General features: G+C 38.4%; 1 protein-coding gene and 1 long non-coding RNA gene across 4 annotated transcripts in view; one reads left to right on the top strand and one right to left on the bottom strand.

Moving 5' to 3' along the window:
- Positions 1 to 21,478, bottom strand: part of SLC12A1 (solute carrier family 12 member 1) — an 89,100-nt gene that overhangs the window by 64,048 nt on the left and 3,574 nt on the right. Inside the window, exons 2-7 of one of the 3 annotated variants that reach the window (XM_038580355.1) lie at positions 13,010 to 13,144; positions 12,784 to 12,859; positions 7,784 to 7,879; positions 4,496 to 4,635; positions 3,301 to 3,411; positions 1,263 to 1,374 (exon numbers count right to left, since the gene is read on the bottom strand). In XM_038580355.1, coding sequence (XP_038436283.1) covers positions 1,263 to 1,374; positions 3,301 to 3,411; positions 4,496 to 4,635; positions 7,784 to 7,879; positions 12,784 to 12,859; positions 13,010 to 13,144 — 670 coding nt within the window. Of the gene's footprint in view, positions 1 to 1,262; positions 1,375 to 3,300; positions 3,412 to 4,495; positions 4,636 to 6,534; positions 6,631 to 7,154; positions 7,251 to 7,783; positions 7,880 to 12,783; positions 12,860 to 13,009; positions 13,145 to 21,478 lie in introns of all 3 variants that reach the window. The other 2 variants (XM_038580356.1, XM_038580357.1) reach the window with 2 other exon arrangements.
- On the top strand, positions 3,099 to 11,136 carry LOC119866886. The gene is made up of 5 exons (XR_005381642.1): positions 3,099 to 3,228; positions 3,324 to 3,440; positions 8,164 to 8,241; positions 9,384 to 9,901; positions 10,527 to 11,136. It is a non-coding gene; the product is annotated as an uncharacterized LOC119866886 (long non-coding RNA).

The raw sequence follows: 21,478 nt of genomic DNA, 5'->3' as shown, positions 1-21,478 counted from the left end.
GGAAAAGGATGTTAACCTGCAAAGCAAAAAAGACAAACTTTACAAAGAAGAAGAATCAGGAAGAAAGAAATGATCTGATACCAAAAGGAAACAGATACTAATAACTGAATAAATAATAAAGGGAAATATTTTAAAAATATCATCAGTAGGGGATCCCTGGGTGGCTCAGCGGTTTAGCGCCTGCCTTTGGCCCAGGGGGCGATCCTGGAGTCCGGGGATCGAGTCCTGCATGGAGCCTGCTTCTCCCTCTGCCTGTGTCTCTGCCTCTCTCTCTCTCTCTTTCTGTCTCTCTCATGAATAAATAAAATCTTAAAAATAAATAAATAAACACAATTTCAACAGTGGATTCTTGAGTAAACTAGAGTGGAAAGCTTGGAAGATGTGCATAGGTGGAGTAGAATTTCATGCTTTGTGACATTTCCTCAGGATGCTACACCAACGCCAACAATCTTCTGTGCTTAAAAACCTGACAGTGGTGCTTAACTAGGTAATGCTATAGATAAGCAAGGTGCAAAAAAAGTTTAGCAGGGGGGTGCCTGGCTGGCTCAGGAGGTAGAGGATATGACTCTTGATCTCAGTTTGTGAATTTCAGCTCATACTAGGTATAGAGATTACTAATAAATAAAATCTTAAGAAAAAATAAACAGAGGGAGAGACAGAGTACAAGCAAGGAGAGTAGTGGGCAGAGGCTATGGGAGAAGTAGACTCCCCACTGAGCAAGAATACCATATGGGACTTGATCCCAGAACCCTGAGATCATGGCCTGAGCTGAAGGCAGATGTTTAACCAACTGAGCCACTCAGGTGCCTCAAAAATAAAATCCTTAAGAAAAAAACCCCAGCAGTAAAATGGCTATGTTTGGCTTTAGTGTTCTCAAGTGTTGAACAAATTGTCTGAACTATGTTTTCTTTCCTTGCATGTATGACTCTACTTCTAGTATTTGACAGCAACAAAAATTTGTCCCACACTTGAAGGTTTCCAAAGCACCTTTGCATCCACGATCTTTTTTACTTCTCAAAAATCCTCTCAGTAAATTATTGCTCACACTTCAAGAGAGAAATTCGAGGCCCAAACACATTATGTGACTGGTCTAGCTGGCAAGCAGCAGGGTTGAGACTCACTCCAGATTTCCTGAGCCCAGCTCCAGGCTCTTCCCTGGATCACAATGGGATTCTCATGGTTGCATGGGGATCACAGGGATGATGATGGAGACAGGCAGTGAAGAACCACTGATTGTGAAGCAACTCATCTGTCACACGTACCTTGGTAGTTAAAGAAACCTCTGGACTTCTTCTCATTGTTGGAGGGAATGACGGTTCCAATGAAGAAGTTTGCAATAGCAATGAGAAGAATGACCAGAAGTATCACCTGAGCCTGGAAGGGCAAAATAAGAGAATTATGTAACAATTTTTTACATAATTATAAAAGTCATGTCCACTGAAAGTCCACTGGAGAAAGACTCTGACTGGTTATTCTGGTTAAAACTACTATCCAGACTAGGTAATAGTATATCCCTATAGAATGGCATCTTAACAAGCCTTATCTGACTTGAGTGTGGAAGTTACATTTTCAATGGGGGCATTTGTGTGGGCACTTGAAGGGGATATTTCAAAAACATTCTAAGTATTAGGTGGGTAGCTTACTATAGGGTCTTCAGGAATAGAAGTGGAGCCCAAAGTTTTATCACTGATAGAATCTATTTCTTTTCTAGGCAGAGTGCCTATGGATTCTTTCCTTTCCCAGTGCTAAATGCAACAGCAGTTGCATTAATAACACAATAATTCATAGAGTTCCTGTGATGCCTTGTGCATTTGATGTTGGGTCACCAGTGTGTGCCCAGCATATGTGGTTTGCAAGTTTGACAAATCAAATGGTCTTTCTTTATCCCCTACTCCCCCTGCTGACATTTCTGGGGTCTGTTGGCTTGGCGTTCCGATATGCTGTTCCCTCTGTAGAGAATGCACCTTTTTCCTACTCTTTGCATAACATTTCCCATTTCCTTTGTTTCAGCCTTAAAGTCTTAGTTCCTTACTCAGAGAAGACTTTTTTGACCACTGAATCTAAATAATAGCAGCTAACATTCGCTGAGGGCCTACAATAACAGACAGACTTAAGTTTACCAGTATTCTTTCAGATAAATAATACCACCAATAACTGTATGAAGTAGGTAATACTGTTATCATTTTAAAGATAAACTGAGAAAAAAAAATTAAGATAAACTGAGGCACAGAGAGGTGAGGTAAGATCATACGGATGTAAACCAGAATAAAATCCAGGTGCTGTGGCAATAGAGCGAGAGCTTTAAACCTGCCCTCTAACTGCCACAAAGCTACATTGCCTCCCTCAGGGAATAAAGTCATTGAAAGCAGATTCCCCTTATTTTCTATCTCAGTGCCCTGTTTATTTCCTTTATAGCACATTCACAGTTCAGCATTCTATATTTACTTGTTTATCTACTTGATTGTTACTCATATCCCCACAGACCATATGCTCAACTAGGGCCAGGATTGTGCCTGCTTGGGTCACAACTGAATATGCAGTACCTAGCAGAATGCCCAGCATGTAACAAGCACTGAATTAATTTTCATTTGACATGTGATTAAATAACCCACAAATAAATGCCATATAAGGAATGATTTCCATTGCCTTATGTAGGTGGGCGGGCTGGTGACCTCTTGAGGTCTAGGTACTGTATCTCCAGGCACTTAAGACCTGTTGTGACTACACCCAGTCACTCTAGAGAGTCCTAAATCAGGGAAAAGATATGCTCTCATCATTCAGAATTTTACCTACTGTATTACTACTAGTTAAGTCCAGATATTCTCTAGTTCCAGGACCTACAGTAATCTCAAATTTACTCCTGAAGTACTGTGTCTCAGAGGAGAATGATAGCTTCTGCCTCTATTCCCTTGTCCCATCACATAGGCCATTTCCTTTGGGCTTCAGCACCCACAGTCAGCTTGAGAATAGGACCGCAGTGGGATTGAGGTGGTTCCCAGCATGTACCATTACCACGATCATATGGGGTCTGATGGCAGCCACCTTGGTGTCTATGTCATGGTAATGACAGCACAAAGGACAGAGTTGAGGCCTGATCATGTGACACATGAACAGTGAGTCGTGACTGCCTCAACATCATGCTTTGAGGGCTTGGGGCTCCCGCCCCCCAGTGTTAACCTGAAACTTTTGACATAGCAAGTAATAATAGCAATCCTTTTTGAATATGGGGTATGTTCTATTCCTGCAATTTGGTCAAGACCTGAGCAGCAGTGGCTGATAACATCATTTTGAGAAAATCACCTTTGCTTCCCATTCCATTCCAGCTACTGAAATCCCTAAAAGAATCACCACTGTGATGGAGCCTATTATCCGTATGTCATTGGTTGGATCCACCATCATTGAATTGCTCTCCTGGAACAACAACAAAAGTCGCCAAAATGGTTAGAGACAGAGCTTTTTTTGCCCGAATGCCGTAGTGTAGAATTGAACAGTAAAGAAGAAAAAATGTGCACTAATGGCCATGTAGGATAATAGAAAAATGAAGTGCTCCTTAAATTGGAGATTAATATTATTTTGTCCTATAATAATAAGGCTTTGGCAGCCAAGGTTAAGAGTTGGAAATCCTAGATGCTCATTCTAGTCACAGCTTTTAAAACTATTATAGCACTAAGATAAGTAGGTACACATATAAATACAATGTTTTGCTTCAGAAGAATGACTATTTTTGTGTATCAAGGGGAATCTTAGAGAAATGAAAATAAGTCATTTTAAATGTGAATATTGGAAAATAGATATTCAATTAAATAACAAACTCTATAAACGAAATAACACATTTCTTGAAGATAACATACCTTATGAACTATATAATTCACTCATTTATTCATCTAATTTTCAAATAAAGGTACTATTATTAATTGAATTCAGTGAATATCATCATGACCATGAAAGGAGAACTAGAAGTTAGTTCACATATCAACTAGTTAACATGCTCACATACATAATGCTGTGTAGACACAGCACCTAAACTAGGAAATGCTTAGTTCTCTGCAGTGAGTTGTTTTAACGTTTGAACTATCTTTCCTTTTGGAAATCTATAACCATGGTAGTAATATTGCTGCTGACAATAACTAACCCATTATTTATCTTTTGTCTCATATTTTACATAGTATTTCATGTACATTATTTCATTTGTTCTGTACCACATTTCCATGAAATACATAGATCAATATTATTAGCCCATATGATAGATTTGAGAGGCAATGTTCAGATGAATACAGGGACTGGCTGAGAATGTCTCAGCTGATAAATAAGAGAGCCAGGATTCCAAGTCAGTTCTGAGGCCAAGCCTAGAATTTCAACTATATCCAACATCCACATTCTACAGAATAAATCTATTTCTTCTCTCTTGCCATAATGATATCCCCTAGCGCTCTGAAAAAGGCAAATTGAATTGAATTATCTTACTTGGTTGAAGAAAAGAAAAACTTGTAATTACCTTAAGAAGATCTACCACTGTTTCAGCAAATCCCACCACATACATAGCAACAGCCACTGCATTGGCAAAAGCAAAGATCAAGCCTATAGACCCACCGAACTCGGGCCCTAAGCTTCTGGAAATAAGATAGTAGGCCCCACCTAAAACAAAAAAATGAACATACTTTACTCTGAGGAACTGCTAAGGGATTTAGTTTATATGACCAAATAATTTTGGATAATTTTTATTCTAGTAAAAATATCGCAACTTCCTAATAATTTTAGGAATCTTGTGTCACTTTAATGAGTAAGTTAGCCTTTCCTTGTACTCTGAGAACTGTAACAGAACACGGTAGAACTATCCTGACATAGTAAGTTCTGATTTATCGAAACCTAATTGTATACAAATGTTTCAAATAAGACTATAGCAAACTTTACCAAAACAAAGTGCTTTGCCTTTTCAAAAAAATTTGCTGGTAAGTTTAAATCAATAATGTAGTCAAAGTAAAATGTTATATTTGAAATCTCCAGGAACAGGCAGGTCTAGGCAGAAAATGAAGTAGGTGAAGTTTATCATTGCTATTCTAACTTCCTTTCTGGTACATATTTGCTGCATAAACAGGTATCTGTATACACAGCCCCTGGGTGGCGCAGTCCATTGAATGCAGACTCTTGGTTTTAGCTCAGGTTGTGATCTCAGGGTTGTGGGGTGGAGGCCTGCATTGGGCTCTGCTCTCAGCTTGGAGTCTGCTATTTTCTCTCTCCCTCTGCCCCTCCCCACCACCCGCAGAATAAATTAATAAATCTTTTTTACAATGTTTTCTGTATAGTGCTACACATTATCCACTCTATAAATTGGAATGAGTTATCTATGTTTTTAGCTCAAGAAGGCATGATTATTGCCAAATATCCATTTGTATATGGGGATGGCAAATGGGAAGGAAGATTGGGAGGGTTTGGAACAATTGCTTCTCCTTTGGACCTTGAAAAGATGGTTCTGTGTATGGCTGTGAACTTCTTTCTGTGCACAAAAGTCTGAGCTGTGTTGGTTAACTCCTAGAGGGTGCTGAGAGCAGGTAAAAAAGGCTAAATGTCAAGAGGCCTAGGTAGCTAGATGTTCCGACAGACCATCGCAAACTAATGTCTTCCTATACCGAGCGAGTCTCAGAGGTGGACAGAACTGGTAGGGGAATGATATCAAACAAACATCTCAAAACAGAACAAAAACTGTCTTTTATGGAAAAGGAATTTCCTCCACTGTAACTCCTTTGGGGTAAAGGGTCAAAGCTCTCTTTAGAGATGTAACCAGTTCTCTGGTGGAGCAAATCTCCATTATCCCTTTTGTCCACACTACATTAAATAAATTAGCTAGCCAGTGACTTAGGCCTCATCAAAATGAGAGGGGCAGGGGAAGCTGTGAGAGGATATGTGTTTGTGGGAGGGAGAATGCTCTTAGAAGGGCCTGGGTAGGAACATCTGAATAAGATTGAGGCCCCAGGAGCCAAATAGAATGGGAGAGGGGAAGATGAGTTACAGCAGCAATGACAGACTCACCCTCTTCACTTTCTGCTAGTCCTGCTTATTCCTGGATGATTTAAAAGTAACTTTTTGTTCTGTTTATTTGCTTCTATTTTCTTTTAAAGGATCCTCTCAGGCTTGTGGGCCACTGGGAGCATTGTGTTAGGGTGAATTCTGAGGGCTTACCAAATGGGAAGTGTCAGCTGGGGTGCGGAGTAGGCATGAGAGAGGGCCAGTGGGGCTCAGCCAAGGCACAAAGAAACCACGTATTTTACTGTAATTATTTATTCCTTCTTTCTGGACACCTGGTCACTCTTTATAAACATGTTTAATCACAGGAAATGGGTCAAAGAAAACCTTCTGGAGATCTCTTAATTTTATTTGAGAGAATTTGCCTTGATGTTTAAATTTGGGTTAGTTCACTTTGCTTTAAGGCTTTGGGGACTAATTATGAATATGCAAATTTTGCTTCCAGCATTAAACCAATTCTAGACATGACTTTGTAACCCAAGCTTGTAGTCATAAGCAAATGAATTGGCTTACCTCCTCTTACTACTCCATTTGTGCAAATAGCAGACATAGAAATACCTGTGAGTGTTGTCACTACCACACTCAGGCCAATGATGATGACTCCGAGACCTGCAAAATCCCCCAAGAAAAGTGTTTGGTTCTGGTAAATCAAGAAGTCACCAGCACTTCAGGAAGCAGTGGTCTGAGTCTTGTCACAGCAGAGTTGGTCTCCCCATGAAAAACCTGAAATGTTCTAAATGATCCCAGTCCATGAAGGTCTCAGGAGCCCCTGAAATGTACTGAACTTTAAAACTGAAGCCATGTCCAGGGATCATTTCCCAAGACACTGCTGGCAAGGGGTGTGCAAACTGGCCTGAAAAAGAAAACATTCACCAGAGGAATCTGAGCATCTGGAAGCCACGAGCTGCAATGTGCCAGAGAGGTCCATTAGAGGAGATCCCATAGGTGACCAGCACGGACCAGGCCTGAACTCACGGTACCTTAGGTTCCTTCTGCATCCAGCTCACCTATGTAGTTCACCAGGCATCAAAAACATCGAGGCTACTTGCTTGCTCCAGTCAAAAAGAAGTATATAAAAACTTTTCCTACCCGTGGCAAGCGATGAGGGCATTTAGGTATCTTAAAAATGTTACCTCCACGAACAAACCCGTTAGTCGCTATTGCAGAAGTTGACAACCCCGTTATAGAAGTTACCATGGTGGAAAGGAGAATTATGAGAACTCCAAGACCTGTTAGCAATGAAAAATAAAAGATAGTACATTTTACTTTTCTTACTTGGATTCCCTATTGCTGCAAACTATACTGCCTCTGATTTAAGTTTTCACCTCCACGCCTTGGGCCCCAGTGGAGTTGCTTTGTGCTCCGGAGAAACTGGTTTGCCTGGCATAAAGATCAAGTTGGAGGCCTGCTCATTATGATGAAGGATGGTCTCCCAAAGTAAACACAATCTAAAATGCAGCCCTGGAAAGGAAAAGTTGACTTCTGCTGGTGTCCTGGGAGAGGAACTACCCTGGCTGTGAAAAGAGAAAACATGACATTTGACCTTCTCTCTTGCTTGAGAGGAACCTGAATGAGAAAGTTGGGGGCTTGACAAAGGTTAAATCCTTCCCCATTTTTCTTGCATCTCTCTTGCCTGGAGGAGAAAAGAAAGGAACGGACTTGGATTACCTTTGAACACACTCCAGAAAGGTCAGTGGTGAGCTATCTGAGCCTGTGTTGCCTTTACCTTACAAATGATCATGCAGGTCACACGTTTAATTACCTCCTCTGACATATCCATTTGTGGCAATAGCAGAGGTGGATAAACCAGTGATACCAGTCACTGTCACGGCTAAGCCGATGATAATCACACCAAGACCTCAGTTGAGAGAGGAAAAATAAAGGCAATTAAACAGTGAAACAATCCATTAGATCGTTTACATAAAAGCCAGCAAATCTAGGGTAATCACCAAAGGACCACATCTGAATTAACAAGTTGGCCTGGAAACCACCAGAGTAAATGCTCAGCTTTGAAGGTTTCTGCCTGTAGCAGCACAGATCCTAGAAACTGGAGAGCTAAGATGTGCAGTGAAAATTGCCCAGAACTGAACAACCATGGCTGGTCAAAATTTAATGTGAACCCCATTTTTTACGTTGTTCTAGATGCCTACAGACATAAAAATTGGTCAATACAATTCTAAGCCGCTAATATCACTGGAGAGTAAATGTTCATCCTTCCAGGTAACTATCTTTTTATGTACATTTGGTTGTCTGGGAGTGCAGATTTATATACAATGTAGTAAATTGTTCATCTGGCAGATAAGTAAAGTGGAAAGATTCAAATTGAACTACATTTACCGATTGGCTATGTGACCTCTGGCAAGTTACTTATTTTCTGAACCAAAAAGAGCAATGAAATTTGAAAGCACACGTCTGGCTAGCTAGCACGGTGAGTAGAACATAGTACACAACCAGTGGCCCTGCTTTTTCGTCATGTCCACGATAGCTGTAAATAGGTGTTGTTCACGGAAAGCCTGCTATACATCCAGCTGGTGTCAGGTAGCATGTGAGATGCGAGGAACAAATGAAATGAAATGAAGAAAGCTGCCTCAAGGATCTTATGGTGCAAAGGTCAATGATTCTAAGAGGGAGAAGGTGATAAATGGAATTCAGAGAAAGACAAGGCTGCTTTCAGCTTCAGAAAACATACAGTCAAGAGGATACTGAAGGGTAGCATGATATGCTACCCCAAAATGTACCACTTTAGCAGAAAGATTATTTTGAACTGAAGGTGACAGAAAAAAAGCAGATACCTCCCCCTTTTTGCCTAAAAACAAGATATAAGTTTGTAAAGTGGTCTCCACTTTCCTCTATACTGGGAAGGGCAGAAAGTAATGGTCAGAGCCAATTCTAGAGCCTTATTAGCTAGGGTAGCACGAGAGGAACCTACTAACAAACGTTACTTATTTTCCTCATGTGTCTGCCTTCCTGCAATTTGCCACCCTAGAAACTCAGTCCTTTCCATTGTCTTGTTCCTTCTCCAAAAATCTCTTGTTCTCTTATTAAAATGCTACATAAGGGCAGCCCAGGTGGCTCAGCAGTTTAGCGCTGCCTTCAGCCCAGGACCTGATCCTGGAGACACAGGATCGAGTCCCACATCGGGCTCCTTGCATGGAGCCTGCTTCTCCCTCTGCCTGTGTCTCTGCCTCTCTCTCTCCCTCTCTCTGTCTCTCATGAATAAATAAATAAATAATCTTAAAAAAAGAGAGAAAAAAAATGCTACGTAAGCCCTCTCCTCTGAATGAATGACTCATTGCTGAGTCTTCTCATATGTACATGTGATGTGTGAGTTAATAAACTTCCAATTGTTTTTCTCTCGTTAGGTGGTTGGTTGCCAGTGTTACAGAAAGATGTGTGGGGTCACAGGCACTGAAATCACCCTGGCTCTAGCCAGAATGCTCTCGCCTGGGTCTGTTAGGTATGCTCCCCCACATGAAATGGATGCTGCATAATTGTTGTTGGAAGGCTCTCTCATTCCAGAGATAATCAGAACAGGAGTCTTCTAAAGGAGGCTGTGATCTCTCTGGCCACGCCCTGGGAGAAGGAAGGACATTCAGAAATGGAAACAAGGCATTGGAGGCTGCCTTTCTTGATGTTCCATGCTATATCTTGGCTCTATAAGAAGTCTCCAGGCTCTTTTACAGTTTGAAGTGCAATAGGAAGAGACTAACTGTAGGCATGAGATGCAAACTTGGACCATATTGCTTCAGTCCCTAAAGACTCTTCAAGTTTGGTGTTGTGAGAAACAGTTGCACTAAATTCTTCAAATGTATGGCAGGGATTCTGTGGTGACCATCACCTCTGCCTCACCATGTGGCCTCAGTTCTTTGCACCCCAACAGGTAATTTCTTCTTATCTTTTGCACACTACTGCTTCTGATTTTGTTTTGAGGACATTTGATGTCAAATGTTTAGCTCACCCCAGCAACTACACAGAGCTCTATAGTTTGCATTTCAGGACACTAAAGCTACTCTGACTTTATTATTTCCCTACCCTTATTTTCCTTTCGTTTCTATTTCCCCAACAATTCTTACTTATTTGTTTGCATTGTATACATTTCTGTAAACCATTTGAAATCCTGGAACAAAGTTTTATACATTTAAACAGCAAGAGATTTGCTTTTCTCTCACAGTCAAACATGAAATCCCAGGGTAAGAGGCAGCTTCAAGAACATTCAGTTTGTAGTTGTCTCCAAGTGAGGTCCTTGAATCACCTACTTCAGGAAAGTCCTGAAGTGTTTATTAAAAATGCCCAGACTCACTGAGTGTGAATCCTTCAAAGAGAATCCCAGGATTCTGTGGTTTTGTAAACTAACTTCCTGGGTAATTCTCAGGTACCCCACAGTCTGAAGATTACTGCGCTACCTTAGCCTATCTCATTTTGTGTCTGCCTAGACAGCAGGGTTCTTTAGCTTTATCTTCAAAGAATTGATTGGGAAATGATTAATCCAGCTCCTTAATTTTCAGATGAGGAAATGAAACTCATGGAGTATATAAATGACTTGCTTCAGGTCATACCTGTTTCATCATATCCTTCTTCCATGCTTGATGTTTATTAGAAACTATCTTGCCCCAGCCAAAGTCTCCGAGTCAGAGAAGACCAATTCAATGGCATTTGTGGTTTATTCTATCATTTGCTTTTGGGGAAAGGACAGCCCAAACTCATGGCCCTGGAACGACTACCCAGGGGCTGTAGCTACAGTGACTCACGGCTACAGCTTCCTTCTGGCTTTGTTCCCAGAGTCTCCTCTTGAAAATGTATTCAGGTTTCTTCTCCAAACTATCCCCACAACAAAGAGAAACTACTTGTATTTGCTTCTTTTCTTACCCAATAAAGGGAATCCAAATGGGACCCAGAAGGTGACTTAATCAACTCATTTAGCTTTAATTTCACAGCAAAGGCCAGTAAAACTGAGTAAGGGTGGTAATAAGTTTCTATGACTCACTAAAGTCTACTCCATGAGAACTAAACAACAAACAAACCCTTGTTCAAAGGAAAATCCACTAGACACCCATTTAAAGTAGGGTATGACTACTTAAATAAATAGGTCCTTGTTAAAACAATACTGATGTCTGAAAGTACAATACAGTTTAGCAGAAGATAGGGTTCTTCATATTTTATAACTCTGTAATAAGCATGAAACTGTGAAGAATAATGTAAGATCTGATTAAAGTTCAGATTATTGCCCAAACGCATGGATGTTAAATAAGTTGCATTAGAAAGAATTACTCTTGCCCTTGGCTACACTCACACCTCCAAACAAAGTAATGTTGCTTGATGATCTCAATAAGTTACTAAACTGCCCTTAAAAAACTAATTTTGCATGAAACCCTGGAGCAAACACTTGGCAATATTAAGATGCAGATTTTCCATGGAACAGCATATACTTATTTTGTACCCTGTGGCTATAAGCATTCATTTGATATGCATCATAAAGCTGGCAAGCAGCCCTTTGTCAGGAACCCAACAGTTGCCAAACATGAAACATGGAAAAACTATGGGAACTGGTTCCAGTGTTTCAATTTACTGCTCAGCCCTTTCTTGTTGCGAGTTAGTCTTCTGGTGATGCTCAATATGTTTTGACGAGCAAAGGCAATAAATAATGACCAAGTACCTTTGAATGTGAATTAAGATACATTCTGGAGCAGTATCTAAAAGCACATCTGAAGCTCTATGTTCTCGATACTAATGATTTATTTGGCTTCTCCAAAAGTGGATCTATAATGTATTTCCCATGTATAGAGTGGAACATCATTAATTTGTATCACATTAAATCAGGGACTTTGATAAATTAAAATTTAAAATAATTTTTTTTTAAATTTTTATTTATTTATGATAGTCACAGAGAGAGAGAGAGAGAGAGAGAGAGAGAGAGGCAGAGACACAGGCAGAGGGAGAAGCAGGCTCCATGCACCGGGAGCCCGACGTGGGATTCGATCCTGGGTCTCCAGAATCGCGCCCTGAGCCAAAGGCAGGCGCCAAACGGCTGCGCCACCCAGGGATCCCTAAAATAAATTTTTTATATAACTTTTACCAATATGCTCCCAATAAAATAAAAAGCTTGCCACAGGAAATGATATTTTAAATAAAATACCACCTTTAAAAACATCAAATAATCACTGGAAATAATTTCAACGTCATGCATTTTCCTTTAGAAAAATTAGTAATAGTTACATATGTTATCTTAGTCATTTTATCTATTATTTTTAAGCCTCTACCTGGCAATATTTTATTAACCTTTGTTTTCTTACCACCGGCACCTGAAAGTAACACAATTATTTTCTTTGGAAAATGTCCAACTAATTCAGCATGAGTCAGGTCATGCTGTTACCACTTTTCCCACAAGCTGTTTTTGTCAAGTGAAATTTTGCCAATAATCAATAAGGGGGATGCCACATGTCAGTATGTCCCCAAATCTGAACAGTGCTATTTCACATATACATGTCTCTATGTATTGGTATACCTAAAACTCGAAGAAAAGATAGAAATATTTGCATGAGCATTTATATGGTCGGCAAGCTGGAAAATTCCAGTCTTCCAGAAGTTAACGCTTCACTTTTCCTCTGTGACAAACATTGTCCAAGAGGCAACGTTAAAGAGCTGGAGCGCAGATTCCTTCTGTGACCTTGAGCTCACATTCAGCATTCGTGGTCAAAACAAGTTGCTTATGGAGTTTATAGCTGACATTGAAAACTCTACGCGGGGGATGGGGAGAAGGCTTACCAATTCCAGCCTCTCCAACAATCCAGGAGAGGCGAATGAAGAGCATGACACCCCAGATGTTCAGCATGCATCTTACCTGTGGGTTGAAGGGGCATGGAAAGGGACGTCAGACATGGTAGTGCGGCAAAACCTAGCTGGCTCTGCAGCTCTGCTATGGGGCTTTGCTAACAGTCTCTGAGGACACTGAACAAACAGATTTCAGGTGGAAACATAGGAGCTTTCTCACCAGCACACCTTTCACCCATCCAAACTTCACAGCGCCGGCTTTATCCTCCCCTTCCTTGTTTTCAGCTTCTTCATCTCCAGGCATCCCATCACCGTTAGCAACCCTGTCAACCGAGCCGGGTGCCACTGCCACATTCTGCATTTGTACAGGTAGCAAAAACACAATGTTTGGTCAACACAGGGGCCCATAGAACTTCCAAAGGCAAATCAAAACAATTGACATAAAATTTTAGACATACACACAAAAGGAAACATTCTAGCATTTGAATAAGGTAATAATTTTTTTCCCCCTGGGAGCTGGTGAGTTCATTTTATGAGTGACTTCAGGCACAGTGAGACTGTGAGGGTGGCAAAGGAGCTTGGGCAGTTCAACTGGCGAAAATATTACCTTAGGAGAAAATGGTCAGATTTGGGTACGTCTAGAATACAAAAAGAACAAAGGAGAGAAAAAGAAAGTAAAGGTGGGGCAGAAAGCCTATCAAAAGTGAATGAAGTGGTACCTGGGTGGCTTGGTGGTTGGACGTCTGCCTTTGACTCCGGTCATGATCCCGGGGTCCTGGTATCCAGTCCCGCATCGGGCTCCCCAGGGAGCCTACTTCTCCCTCTGCCTATGTCTCTGCTTCTCTATTTTTCTCTCATGAATAAATAAATAAAAGCTTAAAAAAAGTGAATCAGGGTCTTTGAGGCATGGTAGGAGGTTAATCTCATTGATGCCGACTATCTGGACGTCTTTCCATTAACCTCCCTGGACTTTACTTTATTCACCTAAAATAATGATAGTTGGGGAACCCTGGATGGCGCAGCGGTTTAGCGCCTGCCTTTGGCCCAGGGCGCGATCCTGGAGACCCGGGATCGAATCCCACATTGGGCTCCCGGTGCATGGAGCCTGCTTCTCCCTCTGCCTGTGTCTCTGCCTCTCTCTCTCTCTCTTTCTGTGACTATCATAAATAAATAAATAAAAATTAAAAAAAATTTATTAAAAAAAATAAAATAAAATAATGATAGTAAAGCCTCTATAATCATCATCTTTAAGAAGATTGAATGAAAGAACACATAGAAGCATTTTATTCAAAAACAAGCAGAAAAAGGGTTACAGTTCTAAAAAGATTTAAAGGGACTATTTGGCAACAAGAATGTTATTCCTATAAAGGAAGTTTCTTTCAGACTTGATAGGCCTTTGCCTGAGAATTGCTGGATGTGCTGGTAGTATCGCACAAAGAGTAAGAAGTTCTCATGACTGACTGACTACTAAAAGGTAAGCTGAGTAGAAGTAAAAAATGAGTTGTATAAAAAATGTCAAAAGCTTATTTAGTGGTTTTTGGTGACCTGATTTTGAAGACCTTCCTTGTCAGTAGGATAATCTGAATTTAATGGGGAAAGGAAATAGCTCTGCTTCTCTCAAGGTAAGAACAACCCTAATTTCTCTGTTAGATGTGACTTTGAATAATTTAAGATGCATCTACTTAATTTAGTCTACCTGGCACCCACCTGACTCTCATGGTTAGACTGAGTTACCCACTGAATTCCCCCAAAACAAACTTTTCCAGTAAGGGGTTGAAACCACTGGGGAAGTCTCTTAGATTCAGCACTTAATTATCATTATTAAAGAACAACTTTATCCTAGTTAAGCGACCTAAATTATTTTAAGGCCGGGATGATGTGTTCCCACATTCCTAGCTAAAGAAGTCTCAGACAAGGGCAATTATTTTTCCCTTCTAAAATGGGTCTGGTGTGAAATAAATATCCAATATTTATTAGAAGGACTTTATTTGAAGGTGACCAAAGTTCTCGTCCTTGCCATGCTTAAGGGTTATTGCTTCTTTGGGCTTTGGTGTATCATTAGCATACCTACTGTAAGCTGACTCTAATTTGGGCTATTTGCTCCAAGTGACTGAATTCTTCTCTCCATGTTTTTTGTACTTATCTATGTAAGTAAGGATTTCTTCCAGCTTTGTTATTCCACAAGATTTTTTTTTCACACTAGTAAGCCACTTGGGTAACCAGTGCAATACAATGTGGTAAGGATGTGGGCTACTTCTCAATATCAACCAAGAACCTACCATACTGCAGGTCATCAGAAAACATTACTGAATCCATAAAGTAGATTTGAAGGCCACCCAAGCTCTACCACTTAAGAACAGATGACCCAGTTTCTTATCCATTCTTGCCTCCTATTTCTTTTCTCTTTCTTCATCCCTATTGGGTATTTCATTTCTCATTGTTTCCTCTCTATAACCCACATTTAAAAAAGGAGGGGAAGAGAATGAATCTCAAGTCAGATCATCTTACTATTTTCTGGTAGTATTCAGAGTAAAACTGAATGAAATTAATAGTTATAATATTGCCTTTAATTACCTGAGGAATATCTTAATTAATTAATTAATTAATTAATTTTTAGGAATCTCTTAATTTAAAGCATCCTCAGTCCCTATTTGCGCAGATAATTGAAGGCTGACACAATATGTTCACACCAATATTAGATACGGGTAAACAAAGTCCACAGAAATTGAGGCTGAACCAGCAGGGCAGAAACTGGTTATCTGTACCAGCTAGAGATGCAAGTCATGTATGTAATTCAAAAATTTCCAGTAGCTCCTTTTAAAAAAGTGAAAGGAAATTAGTGAAATAAATGAATTCAGATTTGGATTTTTAAATTTTAAAAATACACTTAACTTTTGTACAATATCATTTTCTCAGTCTTTGCAATGTAATATTCATTAGCTATAGTGGCATCCCACCTTGTAGGAGGAACCTGATCATGGGCTGTTTTAATAATGTACTTTACGGGTAGCCCAGGTGGCTCAGCGGTTCAGTGCCGCCTTCAGCCCAGGGTCTGATCCTGGAGATACAGGATCAAGTCCCATGTCAACCTCCCTGCATGGAGCCTGCTTCTCCCTCTGCCTGTGTCTCTGCCTCTTTCTCTCTCTCTCATAAATAAATTTTAAAAAATAATGTACTTTACTTAATAGACCTATATAAAATATTATTTCAACATAAAATCAATAAAAAATATGAATGAGACATTTTACATTTTTTTTTCACACTATGCCTTTGAAATCTGGTGTGTAGTTTACACTGATAGCACATCTCAATTTATACTAGCCACGTTTCAAGTGCTCAATAGCCGCATGTGGCTTGCGCTATCATATTGGAGTGCACCTGTCTATACACTGCAGTCTATTAGAGATGGATGAAACATTTGAAGTTTTTTTTCCAGGCAATTAAAAATTCTATTTTTCTCTGAATAGATTCTATACTCATAAGGCAGCTGAGTGATTCAGATGTAACTTCATTTTCCGTAACTAGAAAATCAATGAGAGCAGAGAATTGAGGTATGTGTTAAAATGCCCATGAATGTTGAAGAGATTATTTGGTTAAGAAATTCATTTATTTGACTTGATTAGAGAAAAACTTTTAAAATTGTCAATATTCTAGTTAATCAAGATCTCACGGCCAGACTATCAGCAGTTACTCATTCAAGGAGAAGGCAATTTCCTTTTCCTCGGTTAATTGGGGATCCCATGAGACAGAACCCTAGTCACTTGCTTTTTAAAGGCAATCTTGGGAATAAAACCTATGTTTTCTGATTAAACCTGAACTTGAGGGTTTGGTCCAGGAAATTGCTTTATTCCTGGCTGAACTCCGAAGGTAACCGTGACCCTTACATCTGGATTAATGAGAATACCAATGATGTTAAAAAAAAATCTTACAAAAGAGGCTAAAGGATGAATAAGATGTTTAAAATTTCCCCTTAAATGGACATTTTTATCCGGTAGATGCCCTTCTGGGCACAACTTAACAGTTCTTCAATTTATCACTAGGACATCACAATATGAAGCAAAAGGAATATTCTATGCAGGCATATCAGGGAAATCATCATTTATGGAAGTTTGTAAGGCAATAAATATCTAAAACTATTCAAAAATAGAGTCAATGTAGATGGTCAACTCTTTCTTCGTTGAATGTGTTCAAACTGCTCGAGTTTCAAAGTTTTTAATATATGCATGCCATAGAGGGGAAAAAACCTTTAAATGTATATTTCTTCTTTTGACTATAAAGGGCTGGTAGTAAATTTATAAGTACAGAATCCATTTCCATTGCTTACTCTCTTACAGGAGCTGAAAAATCACTGTACCATATGAACTAGGAGACTTGGAATCTAGTTTCAGCTATGCAATTAATTCAGGGTGTGTCCTCCAGCAAGTTACTTAACCTTTCCTGGATACTGCCAAGGAGGATAAATCCAATGGGTTTTCTGAAAATCTTACTTTGAAGTAATTTACTCTAAGGCAAAATCATTTTTCTATGTTTGTCATCTTCTCTTCTAACGTGGCAAAGCAAAATTTGGTTTCACTCTTTAATAAATGCCTCCTTTGTAAGTCCATACGGCAATTATAAAGTCAACTTATCATCAAAGTACTGAAAAGACTTTGGGTCGAGGGTTTGTGGGTACTTGATGGCTGTGAGCTATAACCAGTGGCTGGCAGGCTCCTGGCTGGTGCATGTACTTGGGACCAAAGTCTCAAAGACTAAAAGTTTTATGATTGCTGCCTGAAACCAGTTTTCCCCTCATACTTTGAATTAATTTGTTTGTTCACACTCCATTACCATAAATGATGACCCTTCCACCTTTCGTAAATGCATTTTAAATTGCATAGCTTTAGGGAATGATTATTTATTTACCAAAAGTTTTACCTGTGCATTAAGTATTCAGAGAAGGTAAAATGAAGTGCGAAAGAAAGAAAGAAAGAAAGAAAGAAAGAAAGAAAGAAAGAGAAAGAAAGAAATAGGCCATGTCTCCCCTCCAATATTGATAAATTAGTGAAGCTTCAATCACATAAATTATTTTATTTAACATAAAATGTGTGATTTTTCAGACCCCATAAAAATGACAAATACTTTCTAGCTGTTATCAAAGAAGAAAAAAAATAAGTATATTTATTCTATAATTCTATAAATTATTCTATAAATTATATAAATTCTAACTAGATAATATTAGCTACTATACATGTTTTTAGGTTTTTACTGTTTAATCTTGGGATGGTAGGAACCTTAGCACATCACTGAGAAGTAGCTCCATAAATATTTAGGACTACAGAATTCCCTCTCAATTGTTTTAAACTTTCTTGAAATATTTAAATATATGCAGTAGTTGGGAGAATAATTAGATCTCATGTGCCTATCATTCAACTTCAATAATTATCAACACATGGCCAATATTATTCTATTTAAACCTCTCACAACCCTGGGATTATTTTAAAACCAATGCTAGTAAGAATCAGTTCCTAAGGTTCATTTCAGAATGAAAAGCATGAGTCTAGTCACATTTCTATATCTTGTTGATCAATGTTATTATATTTATACATTACTAACCCTTTGTGATATAGGGGAGTATTTAAAATTATGAAAATGAGGGGTTTTTCTTCCTTGTTTCAACAGATAAACCATGCCTCTAAATCACTACCAATGGTCACCATTTATAATCTCAGTATTTTACTGTGTCTGAAAATATGTAGCTCACACACAAATGGACTTATATTTTTGATAACTTAGGCCAAAAGATAACTATGCGTGAAATAAACAGCATAAGAAAAAAAAAACTTAAAGATTCTTAATACTTTCCATATATACTTCAAGGAAACCCCTAGTTTACTCACCATCTATTACTGAATACTAAAAACTACAACTAAAACTTCTAGTAAATATTAGATTCTGAGTCTCTAGTTGCAAATTTTCACTCCAAAAAATATTTTAGAAGTGGCCACTAATCCTTACTGGATTTCAATTGAGGCATTTATTTGGCTTCATGATATTTCCAATTTTGGATACCCTCAATTTGAATGCTAAAGTTCCAAATTTTAACTTTGCAACACTTTAGAAACTATTATTTTTCAGAGAATGCACTTGTATACTTTTGTTTGTCATTTTTACAGAATATAAGCATTTATACACTAGTTTCTGTGGTTTTATGCTTTGTGTGCATATTTGACTACATGTCCTTTATTTCTACCCATAACAATGATATTTGACATATAAAATTCTGGGGAGTAGAGATCAAATCTCTTTAGCTCACTGTGTACAGCAGTTCTTGTAAATAGAAAGCTAATAAATGCTTTTGATGATGACAGGAAATGATTGAGACCTACAAGTAATTCTGTAGGAGAGGAACAGTGGGTGGCTCAGTGGTTGAGCATCTGCCTTTGGCTCAGGTCATGCAGGTCCTATATAATATATTTTTCTGGATCCTGGGATCAGTCCCACATCAAGCTCCCCATAGGGAGTCTGCTTCACCCTCTGCCTATGTCTCTGCCTCTCTCTGTGTGTCTCTCATGAATAAATAAATAAAAATCTTAAAAAAAATTAATTCTGTAGGAGAAGCAACATTATCTTTAGGCACATCTCCAGGAAAGGAATCAGAATCTCTTGTTCTACCCATTAAGACTGAGATACAATTTCTTCTTTGGGCCTGAGTTCCACTATTTCCTGTAGCTGTCAGATGAGCTAAGGCAGAGTGCTATGGGAGAGTAAGCTGAAGATGGAAAGTACATGGACTCTGGAGTCACGCAGACTGGGCTCAACTTATTAGACACATGACTTGACTTTGGAAGTTTATTGACTTAAGTTTTGTTTTCTCTTCTAAAGGATTCATAGGATTTTATAAAATCTTTGCTATCCATAAGATAGCAATAATAACAGTACCTACTTTGAAGAATCGTTCTAAGGATTGAATGAGAATTTGCCAAGTGTGAGCACCCTGATAGGTAAAAAATTCTCAATAAAAAGTTTGTTTTTACAACAGAGTTTGATTCTACAAATCACTATTCCTAATGCTTTTTATTCACAAATTACTTTTTGTTGCTAACAGCCTAATGGCCCCAGTGTGAAGTCATTCCACTGTTTTTGTTTCCGTTGGTTTGTAAATGGTTGGTTTCCTTAAAAACAATATTTCTATCTTAATTTTTATAGTATTTGATACTTTTTCATAGACAATTTATTTCAATGACATGAGAACACGGACTTTGATAGAAGGGCTATATGTTTTCCCAGTTTCTATATAATATATTTTTCTGTAACAACAATGGTGGTTAGTAAGGCTGAAAAGGAGATCCATTTTGGTTAGCTCTGTAGTTAGGAACTGTGTTTAAAAAGGTGGCCACAGGATTATACTGGACACAAAAAATAGAATTATTTTTACAAAGTAAAAATATTAGATTAATCTTTGCCAGGTGTTTAATAATCATTATACATGTTTTGATATGGAAAGAAGTCCAATGTATATTATTTAGTGAAAACAGGACAATGTGTAAAAAAATATGCTTCAATGTGTGTTTAAAAAATATAGACAGAAAATTAGATAGATAGTAATATAGATACTTAAATAAGTATGTTTGTATAGGCATAGAAAATTTCTCGAAGGATTTATAAGAAACTGCCAATAATGATTGTCATTTAGAGACTAACTGAAGATCTTTATGAGATAAGAGGCATCTCTATATTTTTTAGTACTTGTTAAATGTTTTATCAGTGTATATTTTACTTTTTATTTTATTTTATTTATTTATTTTTTTAAAGATTTTATTTATTCATGAGAGAGACAGAATGAGAGAGAGAGCGAGAGCGAGAGAGAGAGAGAGAGGCAGAGACACAGGCAGAGAGAGAAGCAGGCTCCATGCAGGGAGCCTGACGTGGGGCTCAATCCCGGGTCTCCAGGATCAGGCCCTGTACTGAAGGTGGCGCTAAACCGCTGAGCCATCTGGGCTGCCCATATTTTACTTTTTAAATAAAAATCAGCTAATACAAAAATTTCCGTCATCATTATCAACAATCATTTATTGAGTTTCCATCCATTATAGTCAACATACTAGACTGTATATACATAAAAATTATAGTACTCACAAACATCCTACAATATCAGTTGGAGTTATGTAGCTTGTATAATATTGCAGAGAAAGCAAAAGATGGAGTCATTTTTTTCCTGCTTTTAACTAGAGTTTTTGGAAATCCATAATTCATAGCCACCCGTCTAGGCATTTAGCTCTTTACTACATAGAAAATGAAAAGATTTATTTAACTATGATCTCAAATCATTGGGATTACAAATTTTGTCAATATGTATCATTCCTAGAGCTTCAGTTAAGGTAGTCTTGAAATAATGTCTTTTAAACCTACTTTTCATTTCTACTACTAGGTAAACGTTGTCATGTAATTTTTTTCTGACTTGGAAGTAATAACCAGGATTTGCGCAAATCCAACTGGTTTCTGTCTAAATATGTCCTGTCATTTAGTATGAATGTATCATTACTATATGGCTTTTTAAAGCATTAGAATCATGGGTACAAAAATAAGTCACCAAATTTGTACTATGTCTATTGCTTCCCATTTTTAAATTGTTTAAGTAAACATTATAACTTAGTCATAATTTTTTTCGCATTATAATTTTTTGCATACAAAATCTGTGATGTGTCTGAGC

This window comes from Canis lupus, chromosome 30 (assembly GCF_011100685.1).
Source record: "Canis lupus familiaris isolate Mischka breed German Shepherd chromosome 30, alternate assembly UU_Cfam_GSD_1.0, whole genome shotgun sequence".
In the NCBI taxonomy this organism is placed as follows: Eukaryota; Metazoa; Chordata; class Mammalia; order Carnivora; family Canidae; genus Canis; species Canis lupus.
The sequence above is the reverse complement of the archived record's forward strand: the minus strand, read 5'-3'. Positions and strand labels throughout refer to the sequence as shown.